General features: G+C 45.2%; 1 protein-coding gene across 1 annotated transcript in view; it reads left to right on the top strand.

Annotated features, from left to right (window-relative positions):
• grid2 (glutamate receptor, ionotropic, delta 2) overlaps window positions 1-14,689 on the top strand; it is a 1,051,241-nt gene extending 1,036,552 nt beyond the window's left edge. The window contains exon 16 of the mRNA XM_056283554.1: window positions 14,172-14,689. Within this exon, the coding sequence (XP_056139529.1) occupies window positions 14,172-14,639 (468 nt within the window). The 3' untranslated portion in view covers window positions 14,640-14,689. The remainder of the gene's footprint in view (window positions 1-14,171) is intronic.
• The last annotated feature ends 248 nt before the right edge of the window (window positions 14,690-14,937 follow it).

A 14,937-nucleotide genomic window follows, 5' to 3' on the forward strand; every position in this document is an offset into this window, starting at 1 on the left:
CATTGGAGTCTTCCGGAACCTCACGATTCAGTCTCGATTCATAATCCATTCTCGATTCAGTGCATGCATAGATGTGATTCTAGATTGCTGTTTAGAGTTACTTTTATGAGTTACCCATTTGACTGCAGTAGAAACCTTAGTAGGTCTAAGAAAAAAAATCAAAATGAAACAAATGTAAAACCTTGAGTGAAAATTATTTTTCTTAAGCTTGCCGGTTTAGTACACTGAATAATATGAAGCATAAATGCCAGTTGGGATGACTGCAATAATTTGAAACATGTTTACTGGCAGTCTAATGCAATCTGCACTAACCTAGCAGAGGTACCTCTTTCTCAGTAAAAAGCCACCGGGATGGATGCTATAGCTGGGCTCAATTGTGTGGATCCTACATTACCAACGACGCTGTAGGGGCGCAGAGTTATTTCCTTCGCCCGTGCAGAGCTGGCTGGAAGGTTAGAAAACTGGTGCAGGGTGCCTTGGTTGACCAGAAGGTTTGCTACTGGAGGTTGTTGTTTCACGTGTTTCATCTCTGGATGAGAGCGTGCCTCGTGTGAGTCCTCATGTTTGTTGTGTTCCCAAAATACGTCACCTTCGCTTTGCAAAGCTTGCATATTGCATGAGTCTTATCAAGCGCCTTCTTCCCCTGAAGATTATAACATCCAAAGTGTGTCCAAACACTTGCCCTCTGAATTTGGGGCAGGTTGAATTTGGTTTTCCTCCTCCACTGCTCACGGATGCTCTGCTACTGCTGCTGCTGCTGCACTTCCTACTCACGCCAAGGAGGTACATCTGGGCGGAAACCGGCCTGGCGTGGCGACATAGTGCCATCTGTAGGACTCAGCAAGTCAAGAAAGAATTAAACTTGAATCGATTTTTGGAATTTATGAATCAACTAGAAGAACCCCGCTACAATGTAGCGGCTTGGTTCTCCACCCGTCTAAATCTCCCTCCTCTTCATCCTGCCAGCTAACCACCTTCCCCCTGCCCCTAACCCCCCCCCACTCCAACTCCCTCCCCCCAAATGCTCAGAATCATCTGAAATGCTGAGAAAAGTGGTTTTTAGCCATTTTTAGATAATGCATACTTTGCATAATTATGCATAATTATTATAATTATTTTAATTTTCTGCTATTTTTCTGGTCCTCTCTGGAACAATACCTACCACCTCCAAAAAAATGAGGATCATAAGTGCATTTTTGCAAAAATGCATTTATTTTGCATAATGCCAAAACATTTCTAAGTCCCAGAAAAAAAAATGTTATAGGTGAAAAAATCAAAGACGCTCAGAATCATCTGAAATGCCGAGAAAAGTGGTTTTTAGCCATTTTTAGAAAAATGCATATTTATGCATAATTAATTATGCATAATTTTAATGTTCTGCTATTTTTTATAGGTGCCCCTGATCATCCCCAATAACCTCCAAAAAGAGTCAAGGCCCCAAGTGCTTTAGTTTGGCCGTTTATAGACTCTCACACAGACACACACCACACAGCAGACACACATTGTGAAAATACAGGAGTAGATTTTGAATCGGTAGGAGAAAGAAACGATTTTTTTTTATGTGAATCTTTTTCTTCCCCCCCCCCCCCCAGAATTTACCCTCGCACCCTCTTGTCACACAATGCTGAGATCATTGTCCGCTGTAACATCATGTGACTCAATAACTTTGCCGCACGGTAAAAAAAATATCCAAAATAACACACAATTAAATTCCTGGAGGGCAACATGAGAATTGCGTTTCTGCCCCCACATTTCTATTTGTGCATGGTACTTTCTCAGGCTCGAGTCATACGCGGATGTTCAACATTCGTAGCATCGCTGCTCACGTCCTCCTTCTGCTGTGTTTTATCCAAATGAAAAATTAGCAGGGTCCTCCGTCAGTTGATTCCAGTTATCAAAGCCCTCCTATCCTCCTCGTCACCCCTCGTGTGTGGCGTTAAAACGCTGACAGATTTAGTGAGGGTGGGACTAGTTTGGATGAATACCGTGAAGTTGCACCGCGGTAATTACGGTTTGCACAACCCTCACTGGTAAACAAAAAGAAATGTAATTATGTGGAAAACAATATTTTCACTTTTGATTTTCAGTCGATTATCTATGTGTTGGCTACAAATTCGGCATGAAGCGGCACAGATTCATTTTAGCAGAAATTGTTTTTGTCGCCAGGTAAATTACTTTAGCTCGAGACAATTGCCTTTCCCCCTCTGAAGTGGCTCATTGTCTGAGGGATTTTACTGCGGCGGATTAACACAGATGATTTTTTTTCCTCAGCCTCCGTTTTCCTCCTCCTGTCCCGTAAGGAGTTTGTTAAGAGAAATTTCGGGCCCGTTTACCTAAAGCTTCTGTGCCCGTCTGGTTTTGATGGAGATGAGATTATCACCAGACTGAACAAAGGAAGTTCAGGGTCTATTTCAGTCAGCAGTTTCACATGTCTCCCCCAAGTAGGAACAAGTTAGACCTCGTTATACCTCTTTAATATGTGATGCCGTGCTGATTTAAAACCGTGCTAAGAACAATTTTAAAATATGCCAATGGTAGCTGAAGACCCACATTAATGTGGATGTAAATCAAGGAACACAACAAAGGACTAATAAAAACTAGCTTTATACATACTCGGGCTGTTTGAGGGGAAGGGGCCAAAAAAGGAAAAAGGACACCAGTTGTATGTGGTGGGGCACCGGCGTGCAGAAAACCGCTCAAAAAAAACAAAAACTGGCATTTTCAACTATAGAGGCATCCCATGAGGACACAGTCTCATATGTAGGAGTGTGTGGAGGCCCACTAATGTTCCAGCATGTAGGGCAGCCTATATATGACACTGTATTGTGTTTTCTCCACTGGAAGGGCACCCTAGAGGGCACTAAATCATCTTTTATCTATCATAGGGGCATCTAATTGGATGCCCTATGGTAGATAAAACATTTATCTACCACGGGGGCATTCAGTTGGATGCCCTATGGTAGATAAATGCTGCAAAAGTGCCCTCTTATTCGAACAAACATGCCCCCCCCCCCGCCCAAGTCATACCAGAAACTGGGTTTTGGAATTATTAACTTCGGCACTTCAGTAGAGAATCCCTTTGGCGCTGAGTTCATTGTCTATTTCCTCACCATGGTCAGCGATCACACCATGCTCATCCAACAAAGAACCTACTGGAAACAGAGGTAATGTGTCTCGGGCCTTGTTTGTTTAAACGTTGGAGTCATTTTGGGAATAAATTAAATCACAGTGAGAAACTATGCCTCTTATCTTGGGTCCCAGGCCGAGCGAATATTGCTACTATGACGGCCCATTGGGGGTAACAATGAGACAATATTTTAAGCTCCATCCCCCAAGTCTAAATTGTGTATTGATCAGGGGTCCTAGATTCTCCCATAGCAACACCCCGGATGTCATTGATACAACACAGCGGTCTGGCAGACTTCCCTTGTCCTTTAATTTCAGCAATAAACAGAGCTTTTGATCAGGCATGAATGAGTTCTTCGTCAATGCTGTTGGACACACACACACACACACACAACATATATAGTTTAAGTGGCCCCCTGCTCAATCACCGGCTTTAATCTGTCATTCAGACCAATGGGCATGTCTGCCACTGAGCAGCCACAATGGAAGCAAGTTCAGCACAGTGCTGCTCGACTCCCAGCACTCTACATACACCATTACACTCGCATACACGTACACACACGCGCAAGTACAAACACGACCCCCACGCGCAGCCCCCTGCCATCTTCATTAGCTAGTAAGAACATCAGTCGCTGACTGAGCACAGGGGGTGGGTCCTTGTGGTGAATGGGTCAGGCAGAAGAGGGTTTAATGGTGATGGTCAATGATTCTCTTCTTAGATCTTGTTCAAGGTTTCTGCCTATCTTTGCCCATCAGGCAGTCAGCCGCACTAGCTTAAATCATCAGTAGGACTGCGAAAGAAACCACTTATTGCATGATGGTAATCACTTAACATTTAAGCCTTCTGGGTAGTTGCTAAATGTGTGTAGTGCTTAAATAGAAATGTAACTGGCTTTTTCCTGCTGTTACTTTGGTGTACGTATAAAATTAGAACGTTTAGTGTTGAAATAAGATGTAAATGTTATTCCTTTAGGTGTTTATATCAGTCTATATAAACCTGTGCTTTGCAGTAATGAAAAACACGTCATTTAAGCAACTCCTGCTTAACAACATTGCTCTCCATGCATCCGCCATTTTCACAAATCCTCTTCAACTTTGTTTGGTCAGTTGTTGAGCCGTCGGATGTGAAACCGTCCAGCAAAGTGACGACATCCAGAGGAGATCCACCCGTAAATGCTCCAAAAATAAAACAGAACAAAAAGGTTATATTTATCAAAACAAGGCATCACAACCACATGTCCACCCAAGTGAAGAGCATAACACTTGTTGGAGAAATCAATAATAGCGATGTTAAGAGCAAACGGGTGGTGAAAATCTCCTTTAATGCTACCATGGCGTACATGGAGTTGACTCATTCAGCCGTGTTTGTTTTTGATATCTGACCCGTGATGTTCATCCGTCACCCTGCCAATACCACACAGTCATAGTCTGTGGGTATTTATTGGATCAGCTCACACTGACTAGAATCCCATTGGCTGCATCCCCACTGCAGTTAAAAAAAACAAAAAAAAATTTTTTTAATGCGGCAGTTAAAGAGCGGTACTTTTGCTCATTTATTTTTAACAGCGCTGCTATAATACTGTCACTGCAGCAAGTTAGGTGGCCCCTCTCACTGAAGCCATAGCAATCTAATATTGTTACATGTCAGTATTTAAATAGGCCATTTAAGCCCGGCTCAGGATGAATAATGAAATAAGTGGTCATTTTCTTTACTTTGTTACACACACACACACACACACACACACACACACACACACACACACACACACACACACACACACACACACACACACACACACACACACTTTCACCTGCACAAAGAAGAACAGTTATAGAGCCACTGGTCATATTTGTAATTGTTTAAAATCACTGCCCGTGCAAAATGCTATCAAACAGGACAATGAATATGCAGCTAAGTGCAATCGACGTGACCGTAAGTCCGCACAGAGGTCGACATGGGCCAGTTGCTCCGTGTCCTCAGTTATAGTCACTGAACTGTTGGAAAGTAATTATCTAAGTTAGCTTCAGTGCAGCTAATTGGGTAAATTGGACATATTCCATGTTATTCACAGGGGAAAACGAAAGCCCCACATTTTTAAAAAAATGTGTGCCGAGTTGTTGCCAGCCGAAGATGCCCAGTATGTCCAATGCTATCCAACCCCATAAAGTTATCCTGACAACGTTTTGGACCTCACCGTTACTTTGAAATGTATATAATTAGGTCCTCTAGATGTGCTCTGTGGGTTTCCGTGAAGGGGCCTTCAGCTCCCCATTCCGTGATTCATAAATCTGCTCTGTGTTATTATTATTATTTGTAAGTTATAGATTGCACATTATGTCGTATCACAAATGAAGCAGACATCCAACAACCCACAATAAATGTTGCTGTGCAGGATGCAATGTGTTACTCTGAACTATTAGTCATCTGAGGACCGTATAGCATGGTCTATATAGCATGGTATAGCGTGGTCTATATGACATTTTAAATAAATTATTCATGTTTGATCACAGTTTCTATTCTGTTTACACCACCTGTGATCTGGTGTAATTTTCTTTAATGCCCCAGACTAGTGTGACCACTTTATATTGAAATTATTGATGTTTGGTGGAAAGGCTTCTTGAATTACAGGTATGCTGAATAAGGTCATGTTCACTTTGCTGCCCTTTTTTGTGCAAAAAGCATGGCTTAAACTGCTTTTTGGGCTGACAATGTGTAAAAGGTGTTTCACACAACACTGTGTGTCCAATTAAACACAGTAAGCCAAAACTGGGGCATCCGCGTAGCATAGTGGTCTATTCCGTTGCCTACCAACATGGGGATCAGTGGTTCGAATCCCCATGTTATTTCCGGCTTGCTCGGGCGTCCCTACAGACACAGCTGGCCGTGTCTGCAGGGGGGGGAGCCAGATGTGAGTTAGTCTCACGATACCAGACAATCGGAGATCTCCGCCTACCAATCTAGTTGAGTGAAGCGTTTAGAGACTGACTTGTGAGTCTAGATGCGAGTATGTGTCCTGGTTGCTGCACTAGCGCCTCCTCTGGTCGGTCGGGGTGCCTGTTCGGGGAGGAAGGGGAACTGGGGGGAATAGCGTGATCCTTCCACGCACTATGTCCTCCTGGTGAAACTCCTCACTGTCAGGTGAAAGGAAGTGGCTGGTGACTCCACATGTATCGGAGGAGGCATGTGGTAGTCTGCAGCCCTCCCCGGCTCGGCAGAGGGGGTGGAGCAGTGACCGGGACGGCTCAGAAGAGTGGGGTAATTGGCCAGATACAATCTGGGAGAGGGGGGGAGGATCTAAATAAATAAAATAAGCCAAAGCTATCGGCAAACAGTCATTATGTACAACATTCAAACACCAACAGCTCCAGCAAATGTGCTGCTGTACTGACTCGTGTTATTGTTTCTGAGAAGAAACTTAAAAAAGCTGTCCACGTTTTATATCGGTACTCTCACCATATTTCTTCTTGCTGTTGTGATGACAAAGTGTCAGCGTCAGCTGGAAAAGAGTGGAAAAAAGCCTAAAACTTGGATATTTGACCAAGTCTGATCTTATACCACAGGTGATAAATGTGTGGTAGAAGTGAAACGCCGTCACCTCGCCTATCGTTCCCTATAGTAAACAACACAACCACTAAGGACACAAACACAAAAATGCATACACAACAACCTCAAATACATGCACCTGCATGCACATACATCGTATTTGCTTTTCTTTGAGTCATTTAGCCGTAGCAGTCATTTCCGGCTTGCATCAACAAAATTAATGCATCAACTTTGTGTAAAACGTGCCATGCTGTGAAACCCGTTCATGTAAGATGTACATTTATTCAGCTTGATTATTATTCATCAGGCCGGATTCTATTTTTGTTGACATGGGTCATGTTTTTCAGTCACTTTCAGATCAAAATCTAGAATCAGATTGACTTGTGCTCATTGCACATGCAAAAATGTAGACTAATGTAATTCACCCAAAACAGAAATTAGAAATACTGGCGTGACTACATTCAATCATAAAATAATATTGCCACACACACACACTCGCTCACTCCTGGGTACATCTAGCCCCGTTAACTCTATATGTTACTGTTAAACTGTGTTTGTGTCTCTATCTTTCTTACACATGCTCAATACATGTGCAGTCATACTGTGCGTTTCTGTGCATATTTAACATGCATACTGTGCATATTTAACATGCATACTGTGCGTTTCTGTGCATATTTAACATGCATACTGTGCATCTCAATGCTTCTGTGTTAACAGCGTTCACTGTGGGCTGGCTGTCAGTGTCTGTGTTGCAGTTCTGTGTTGTTTGTTGTGAATTTATTATGATATAAATAAGCTTGCTTTTCTATCCACTGAGCTCACACTTGTACGCTTCAGCAGAGTTGAGGTAATCTCCCTCTCGCGGCTCCCCGCGGAGACATCTGTTGTTTTGTGGTGGCGATCAGTGACATTTACCACACACCCCCTCAAATAATTCCTGCCTTGGGGTTGTTTTTAATACTGAACATTTGACAGTAAGAATAACTTTAGACAGTTGTGTGTGTGTTTTCACATCCTAAATATTATCATTAGGTGTCACATAGTGACAGCTATTCTCCACAGCTGGAGGAGACTCGGTCTTCCCTCTCAGTTTAACCAGTCAGTTGCTGGGCTTGTGTACTGGTGCTCGAGTATGTCGTGTTTCGGTTTCCAGTTTGTATCAACAGATACAGTGGATCCGGAAAGTATTCTCACACCCCTTCACTTTCCCCACATTTTGTTATGTTACAGCCTTATTCCAAAATGGATTAAATTCCTTTTTTTTCTCATCAATCTACACACAATACCCCATAATGACAACGCGAAAAAGGTTTTGTAGAAATTTTTGCAAATTTATTAAAAATAAAAAACTGAAATATTGCATGTACATAAGTATTCGCACCCTTTGCTCAGTACTTGGTTGAGGCACCCTTAGCAGCGATTACAGCCTCAAGTCTTCTTGGGTATGAAGCTACAAGCTTGGCACACCTATATTTGGGGTATTTCTCCCATTCTTCTCTGCAGATCCTCTCGAGCTCTGTAAGGTTAGATGGGGAGCGTCGCTGCACAGCTGTTTTCAGGTCTTTCCAGAGATGTTCAGTGGGGTTCAAGTCTGGGCTCTGGCTGGGCCACTCAAGGACATTCACAGACTTGTCCTGAAGCCCCTCCTTCGTTGTCTTGGCTGTGTGCTTAGGGTCGTTGTTGTGTTGAAAGGTAAACCTTCACCCCAGTCTGAGGTCCTGAGCACTCTGGAGCAGGTTTTCATCAAGGATCTCTCTGTACTTTGCTCCATTCATCTTTCCCTCGATCCTGACTAGTCTCCCAGTTCCTGCCGCTGAAAAACATCCCCACAGCATGATGCTGCCACCACCATGCTTCACTGTAGGGATGGTATTAGCAAGGTGATGAGAGGTGCCTGCTTTCCTCCAGACATGACGTTTGGCATTCAGGCCAAAGAGTTCAATCTTGGTTTCATCAGACCAGAGAATCTTGTTTCTCATGGTCCGAGAGTCCTTTAGGTGCTTTCTGGCAAACTCCAAGCGGGCTGTCATGTGCCTTTTACTGAGCAGAGGCTTCCGTCTGGCCACTCTACCATAAAGGCCTGATTGGTGGAGTGCTGCAGAGATGGTTGCCCTTCTGGAAGGTTCTCCCATCTCCACAGAGGAATGCTGGAGCTCTGTCAGAGTGACCATCGGGTTCTTGGTCATCTCCCTGACCAAGGCCCTTCTCCCCCGATTGCTGTTTGGCTAGGCGGCCAGCTCTAGGAAGAGTCCTGGTGGATCCAAACTTCTTCCATTTACGAATGATGGAGACCACTGTGCTCTTCAAGACCTTCAAAGCTGTAGACATTTTTTTGTACCCTTCCCCAGATCTGTGCCTCGGTACAATCCTGTCTCGGAGGTCCACAGACAATTCCTTTGACTTCATGGCTTGGTTTCTGCTCTGACATGCACTGTCAACAGTGGGACCTTATATAGACAGGTGTGTGCCTTTCCAAATCATGTCCGATCAATTGAATTTACTACAGGTGGACTCCAATCAAGATGTAGAAACATCTCAAGGATGTTCGGTGGAAACAGGATGAACCTGAGCTCAATTTTGAGTGTCACAGCAAAGGGTGTGAATACCTATGTGCATGCAATATTTCAGTTTTTAATTTTGAATAAATTTGCGAAAATTTCTACAAAAACTTTTTCACTTTGTCATTATGGGGTATTGTGTGTAGATTGATGAGGGGAAAAAAGGAATTTAATCCATTTTGGAATAAGGCTGTAACATAACAAAATGTGGGGAAAGTGGAGGGGTGTGAATACTTTCCGGATGCACTGTATGTAGAACTCTTACAAATTGTTTGGGGGCACTTCTCAAATTTGATAGCTGATCTTAATTTGTATTTTTTTTTATTTACTGTTTTTTTTCCCCAGTGATTAGCTCTTTCCTGGTGAGTGTCGGAGGCCCACTTCCTCCATGAAAGGGAAACACTGTGCAACAGGACTGCTGTGTGTCTTTACTCTCCTGGCCTGTAAATGTTTTACCAATGCTTTGTGTGAAAGAGCTCTGTCATTGGAGTATTTTGCATCTGGCAATCTTAACAAAATCTGCAAATTCCTGTAATGTTGCCTTGCCAGTTATGAGTCCAAAATATACATATATAAAAAAAATGGCCAGGTAAATCTCCTGTTGTTGACGGAACTCTTCCATAATGGTAACATCTCTGGTTTTGACCATGTGTGATTTTTATTTTGCCATATAGCTTTAGAATGAGCAGAGCAGGCACTTCCTTGCATATCAGATTGATCTCCCATGGTGCACATGAAATGACTGACCTCTTATTTCCCATGTTGCAGGTCTGGTCTGGACAGGGAAGGCCAGCCTACTCTTCCTAACTCTGTGAAGTGATTTCTTTCTATCGCTGTGGCTCAGAGCGTTCATGTTGCCTTTTTGCTTTGTTTTGTAGATAAGTACTCTGTGTTGAGGGGTGTAGCGGGCGAGGGGGAGAGAGGGAAAGAGGGAGAGAAAGAGAGCAAATAGACAATGCCATTTAAACATCTCCCCTTTTCAGGTATCTAATGACTGTGCGTGTATGTCTGTATGAAGACACGACAACACAGGACAACCTGCTTAAATATATGTGTGCTGACTGACTGCCGTGTCTTTTTTTCTCACTCACCCCCCACCCGTCTGTCTCTTTAATCAAATTCTCTCTCCTCCACCCTCCCATCCTTTCATCCGCCTGATCTTGTCTGACTCTCGTTCCTCCTCTTTGTCTGTCTGTCTGTCTGTCTGTCTGTCTGTCTGTCTGTCTGTCTGTCTGTCTGTCTGTCTGTGTCTGTCTGCCTGTCCGGCCCTCTATTTTGTGCTTGTTTTTTTAAATATTCACACAAAAATCCCTTACACACGAACATACAAACATATCGTCCCAATATATAAACCTACCCACTCTCCATCTCTCTCTTATCTCTCATTCCCATTCTTTCTCTCTTTATCTCTCTCTCTCCCTCACAAACACACACACACACACACACACACACACACACACACACACACACACACACACATATATACCTATGTACGCATTCACTCACACCAGAAACAGGCAGATGGCCCATCTGCCAGGCAAGCTGCTGAGCCATGCCCTCACACTCCCAACGAGCATCCACTCGCCCTCGGGGGGCAGGCCCAGAACCAGACCCCTCGCACCGCCAACACCACTGCCCCCACTGCCACCCATTACCAGCCCCCAGCATGCTGCGACCTTCCCTGCGCCCTGATTGTGCAGCACTCCTACGAACCCACCAACCCTTCCGAGCTCACCCCCAAAATGAGAATGACCACCTTCACCACCTCTCCTCCCACCCCAAGGTTATACATACAATAGGAGATGAAAACAAATCAGCCGTGTGACCACTGGCTGTTGAGTGACGATCGTTAGATGCTTGCAAACGAAATAATCTAGTGTATTTATAATGATACAATAAGCGCACAGATGAAAATCAGTGCAGCAATCAAACGTAGAGTGTAATCTTTGGTGTCGGAAGTGCAGTTAGGTTGAAGGGTAAAAATACCTGTTTTGAAAGTTTTGGGTGCCTGGTACGCTCAGTCGGGCCTATGTGTAATGATGCCTTCTACCAGTAGAGGGGGCAGTGACTCTTGGATGCATGTAGAGCATGCATGAGGAGTGCAGCCTCTGAGCCTGTCTTCTGTGGTCCTCTCGGGACTGCATGCTCTTTAGAGTTGCATGCGTGGGTAAATGTCTGAAATAAAGTGCAGAATCAAGTTTATACATAAAACGAGACGTGTCAACGAAACTGTGTTTAGATGAAGTCCAAATATTTTTAGAACAAATAAGGTGGATTTGATCGTTTTAAAAGTAGACTGACACACCGTATAGTAAATACGAGTTATGGGGTGTGTGTTCAGGTTAATGTGTTTTGCCTCACTGTAAACCTGTTGAGATTTCGATCATCTGAGAACAGTATGTCGTTGTTTCTTGCCTCTCAGAAGTGATCATCCAAGCATTCTGCAGTGCACTCTGCCTTCCTTGGTAATATACAAATACAAGTCAGGGCCCCTTCCCCACTTTTCCCTCAAAATCATCCCCCCCCCCCCGCTTCCTTCCCTCTCCTCTCAGATACCCACGAGGCATCGCTCACCACCAGCACACTGACCTTTTGTGATTCACTCTTCTCTTTTACCCCTCATTTCCTTCTCATACCTCCTCTCCTCCTAGCCATATCCCTGTGTCCACTTCCTTCTCCTCCCAACACAGTGTATGTACTGTAGTTTCATCACAAACAACAGCAGCCCTCCCTCCCACTCCTCGCCCTCCTCCCCCTGTTGTCATTTCTTTAGATAATAACCAGGGGGCACCACTGGTTGTCCCCACCATCCATGAACTAAATATGAGGGGGCCAGAGCCCTCTCCAACTTTCTCAGACTCAAAGGACACGGTCAGTAGATCTGTCTGTACCCCCTAATGATTTGACCTCCTCCGTCTTGTCTCCACCCCGAAAAAAAAAACATCTCCACAACCTCCCTTGGACTGCAACGCCGTCTTGTCCGACTCTCAGCTCTGTCTGTAACACAAAAGCGGCGCCTTTCTCCTCAAGCCTTAATGCAAAAAAACACCCGAACGGAAAACACTAAGCAGGGTTAGCTGAGCACCGTGCATCTGTGAAGCACCCGACCCCGGACTCATTAGAAAAGCTGTCCTCACAGCCCCCCTAACGCCACTCCTCCCTTAGCAATCCAAGCCAAACTGTTGCCCCTCACAGGTGTAGGCAATCCCCCGAAGCACCCAGTTACCCCCACGCACACTCCACTTTATCCTCTCCCCTCTAGGTACCCGCCCCACACACGTCATTCATCAGTAGACGACCTCCACCTCCGCCCACCCTCCCCTATTAAGCACAAGCATGAGACACCTCCCACTTGAGTGTTACCATCCTTAAAAGTTTGTCGATAAGCAATCCATATGTGAACGTAGTAACATTTTTCTGCCTAGCAACATAAGTTTCTGTTCCAAGTATAAGTTAAGTTAGAGCTTAAGTTAAAGCATACACCTGTAACTACTTAAGTACAAACCAATGGATGTGTGAAATTGACTTTTGTAAGTATCAGCCTGTCTTCTGTTTAAGAAACTTAAGCGTGGAGCCGTGGCAATTAAGGCGCGGTATCTTTGCCTCGGCCTTGGGAAAGTTCACTCGAAAAAGAGACGTAAATCTCAAGGTGGCTTTTCCGGCGTGGCGGCTAATACGGTTGCTCACGGGGGCAAAGAGGAGGTGTTAAAAGTACGCGCTGAGTAAATTGCAAGTGATCGTTTGAATTTCTAATTCAATTTGTTGCAGCAAAAACCACCCCCCTGTGGCTTTTTATTGTGTACATTGCATGTGTAGAGTAATAGACAATGAATGGTAACGCTTGCCTGTCAGCAGATCAAACACACTGGAATCACAAAGCACACCGCAGGGTGGCAGTGTCTGTCTGTGTGTATTCCAGATGAGCTGCACTCCCTTATAGTAGACCTTGTGCAAGTGTGTGTGTGTGTGTGTGCGTGCGTGTGCACGTGTGCGTATGCGTGTTTCTTCCCTCGATATTCTGACAGCAGCTCAGAGTGTGCTTCTCTATCCTTCCCTCCTTATCTCCCCTCTTCTCTCCCGCTGGCCTGATTTCGATCACACCCACTTCCGTGTGATCGCCATCATTTCACCCGTTCATCGCTTTCTCTCTCCGCCTCCTTCTCCAACTCTCACTTCATGGTTGCAATCGCATCATCTTGCATCTCTCCCTTCTCCCCCTGCCTGTGTATTGTTTGATATATATATACGTATATATATATATATATACATATATATATATACATATATATATATATATTGCTCATCTTCATCCTCTCTTCTTTTGTGCCATCTAACCCTCTTCTCCTTTGCTTTTATCCTCCGTGTATATGGACTGGATGGATGACATTCTTATTGTTGATTCCAAACATGTCCCATTCCCGTTTCTCTTTATCCTTTATTCTATTCTCTGCATATTCTTCTTCTGTACTTCTGCTCTCCATCGTCGTTCTTGCCCATCCCTCATCCCTGCACTGTCTGAACAACCGTCACTCCTTTTCTTTTCCCTTCTTTAATTCCTCACTCCAATTCTTCCTGAATTGCATATCCCTTACTCTTGCCCTCCTCCTTTCCCTCTCCTTCCTCAAAAATGTTGTCCACGCTACTCCTCTCCTCCTCCCCCTCCATCCTTCCATCGACTTCACTCGCTGTTTCTCCTATTCTCTCCCCTTCTCCCTCCCTCCTCCTGCCACCTCTCTCCCCTGGTCGCCTTCCTTCCCTCCTCCATTCCACTCCCTTCTCCTTCCCTGTTCATTTTTCTCCATTGTTCCCACCACCGTCCCCTCTCTCCCCAAACCCATCCCTCCAATCATCGCCCCTGACCCCACCCCAACCCCTCGCGTCTCTCCCTTTACTACGACCACCCCTTCCTCCCCCTCTTCCTCCTTGCCCCTCCCTGGCTCTAGGACGATAAGGAGATCGACCTGGAGCACCTACACCGGCGGGTTAACAGCTTGTGCACCGAGGACGAAAGCCCCCACAAGCAGTTCTCCACCTCTTCCATCGATCTAACACCCCTCGACATGGATGCCCTGCCCGCCGCCCGCCAGGCTCTGGAGCAGATCAGCGACTTCCGTAACACCCACATCACCACCACCACCTTCATCCCCGAGCAGATCCAGACCCTCAGCCGCAGCCTCTCTGCCAAAGCTGCCGCCGGATTCGCCTCTGGTTTCGGAGGTAGCGGAAGCGGGGGAGGTGGTATGCTCCAGGATCACCGGACTGGCGGGGTGGGCCCTTTCAGACAGAGAGCCCCCAACGGTGGTTTCTTCCGTAGCCCCATTAAGACAATGTCCTCCATTCCCTATCAACCAACAGGCCCAGGGCCCAACTTTGGATACGGCAATGACCCTGACAGGGGCACCTCCATATGAGGAATTGCCTGGAAATTGGTGAATTTGGGAGGAGGAGGTGGTGAGCGGAGGAGGAGGTGAGAGAAGGAGGGGGATGGAAGGTGGTCCGAGTGGGCCGTTGGGTCATAAAAGAAACAACACTGCTAAGTTAAAAAATATATATATATCAGAAGATAAAGATCTATGTACATAGGAACCTATTTGTTTTTGGTATGTGCTTGGGTGTTCGGAGGGCTGTCTGTCCTGTATGTGGAGTAGCAGGTGGCGATGGTGGCGCTCCATCAGGGTGGTGCTTGTCCTCCTGCAAACCAGCTGTTGA

The sequence above is a fragment of the Lampris incognitus genome, chromosome 1 (genome assembly GCF_029633865.1).
Source record: "Lampris incognitus isolate fLamInc1 chromosome 1, fLamInc1.hap2, whole genome shotgun sequence".
Classification (NCBI taxonomy): Eukaryota; Metazoa; Chordata; class Actinopteri; order Lampriformes; family Lampridae; genus Lampris; species Lampris incognitus.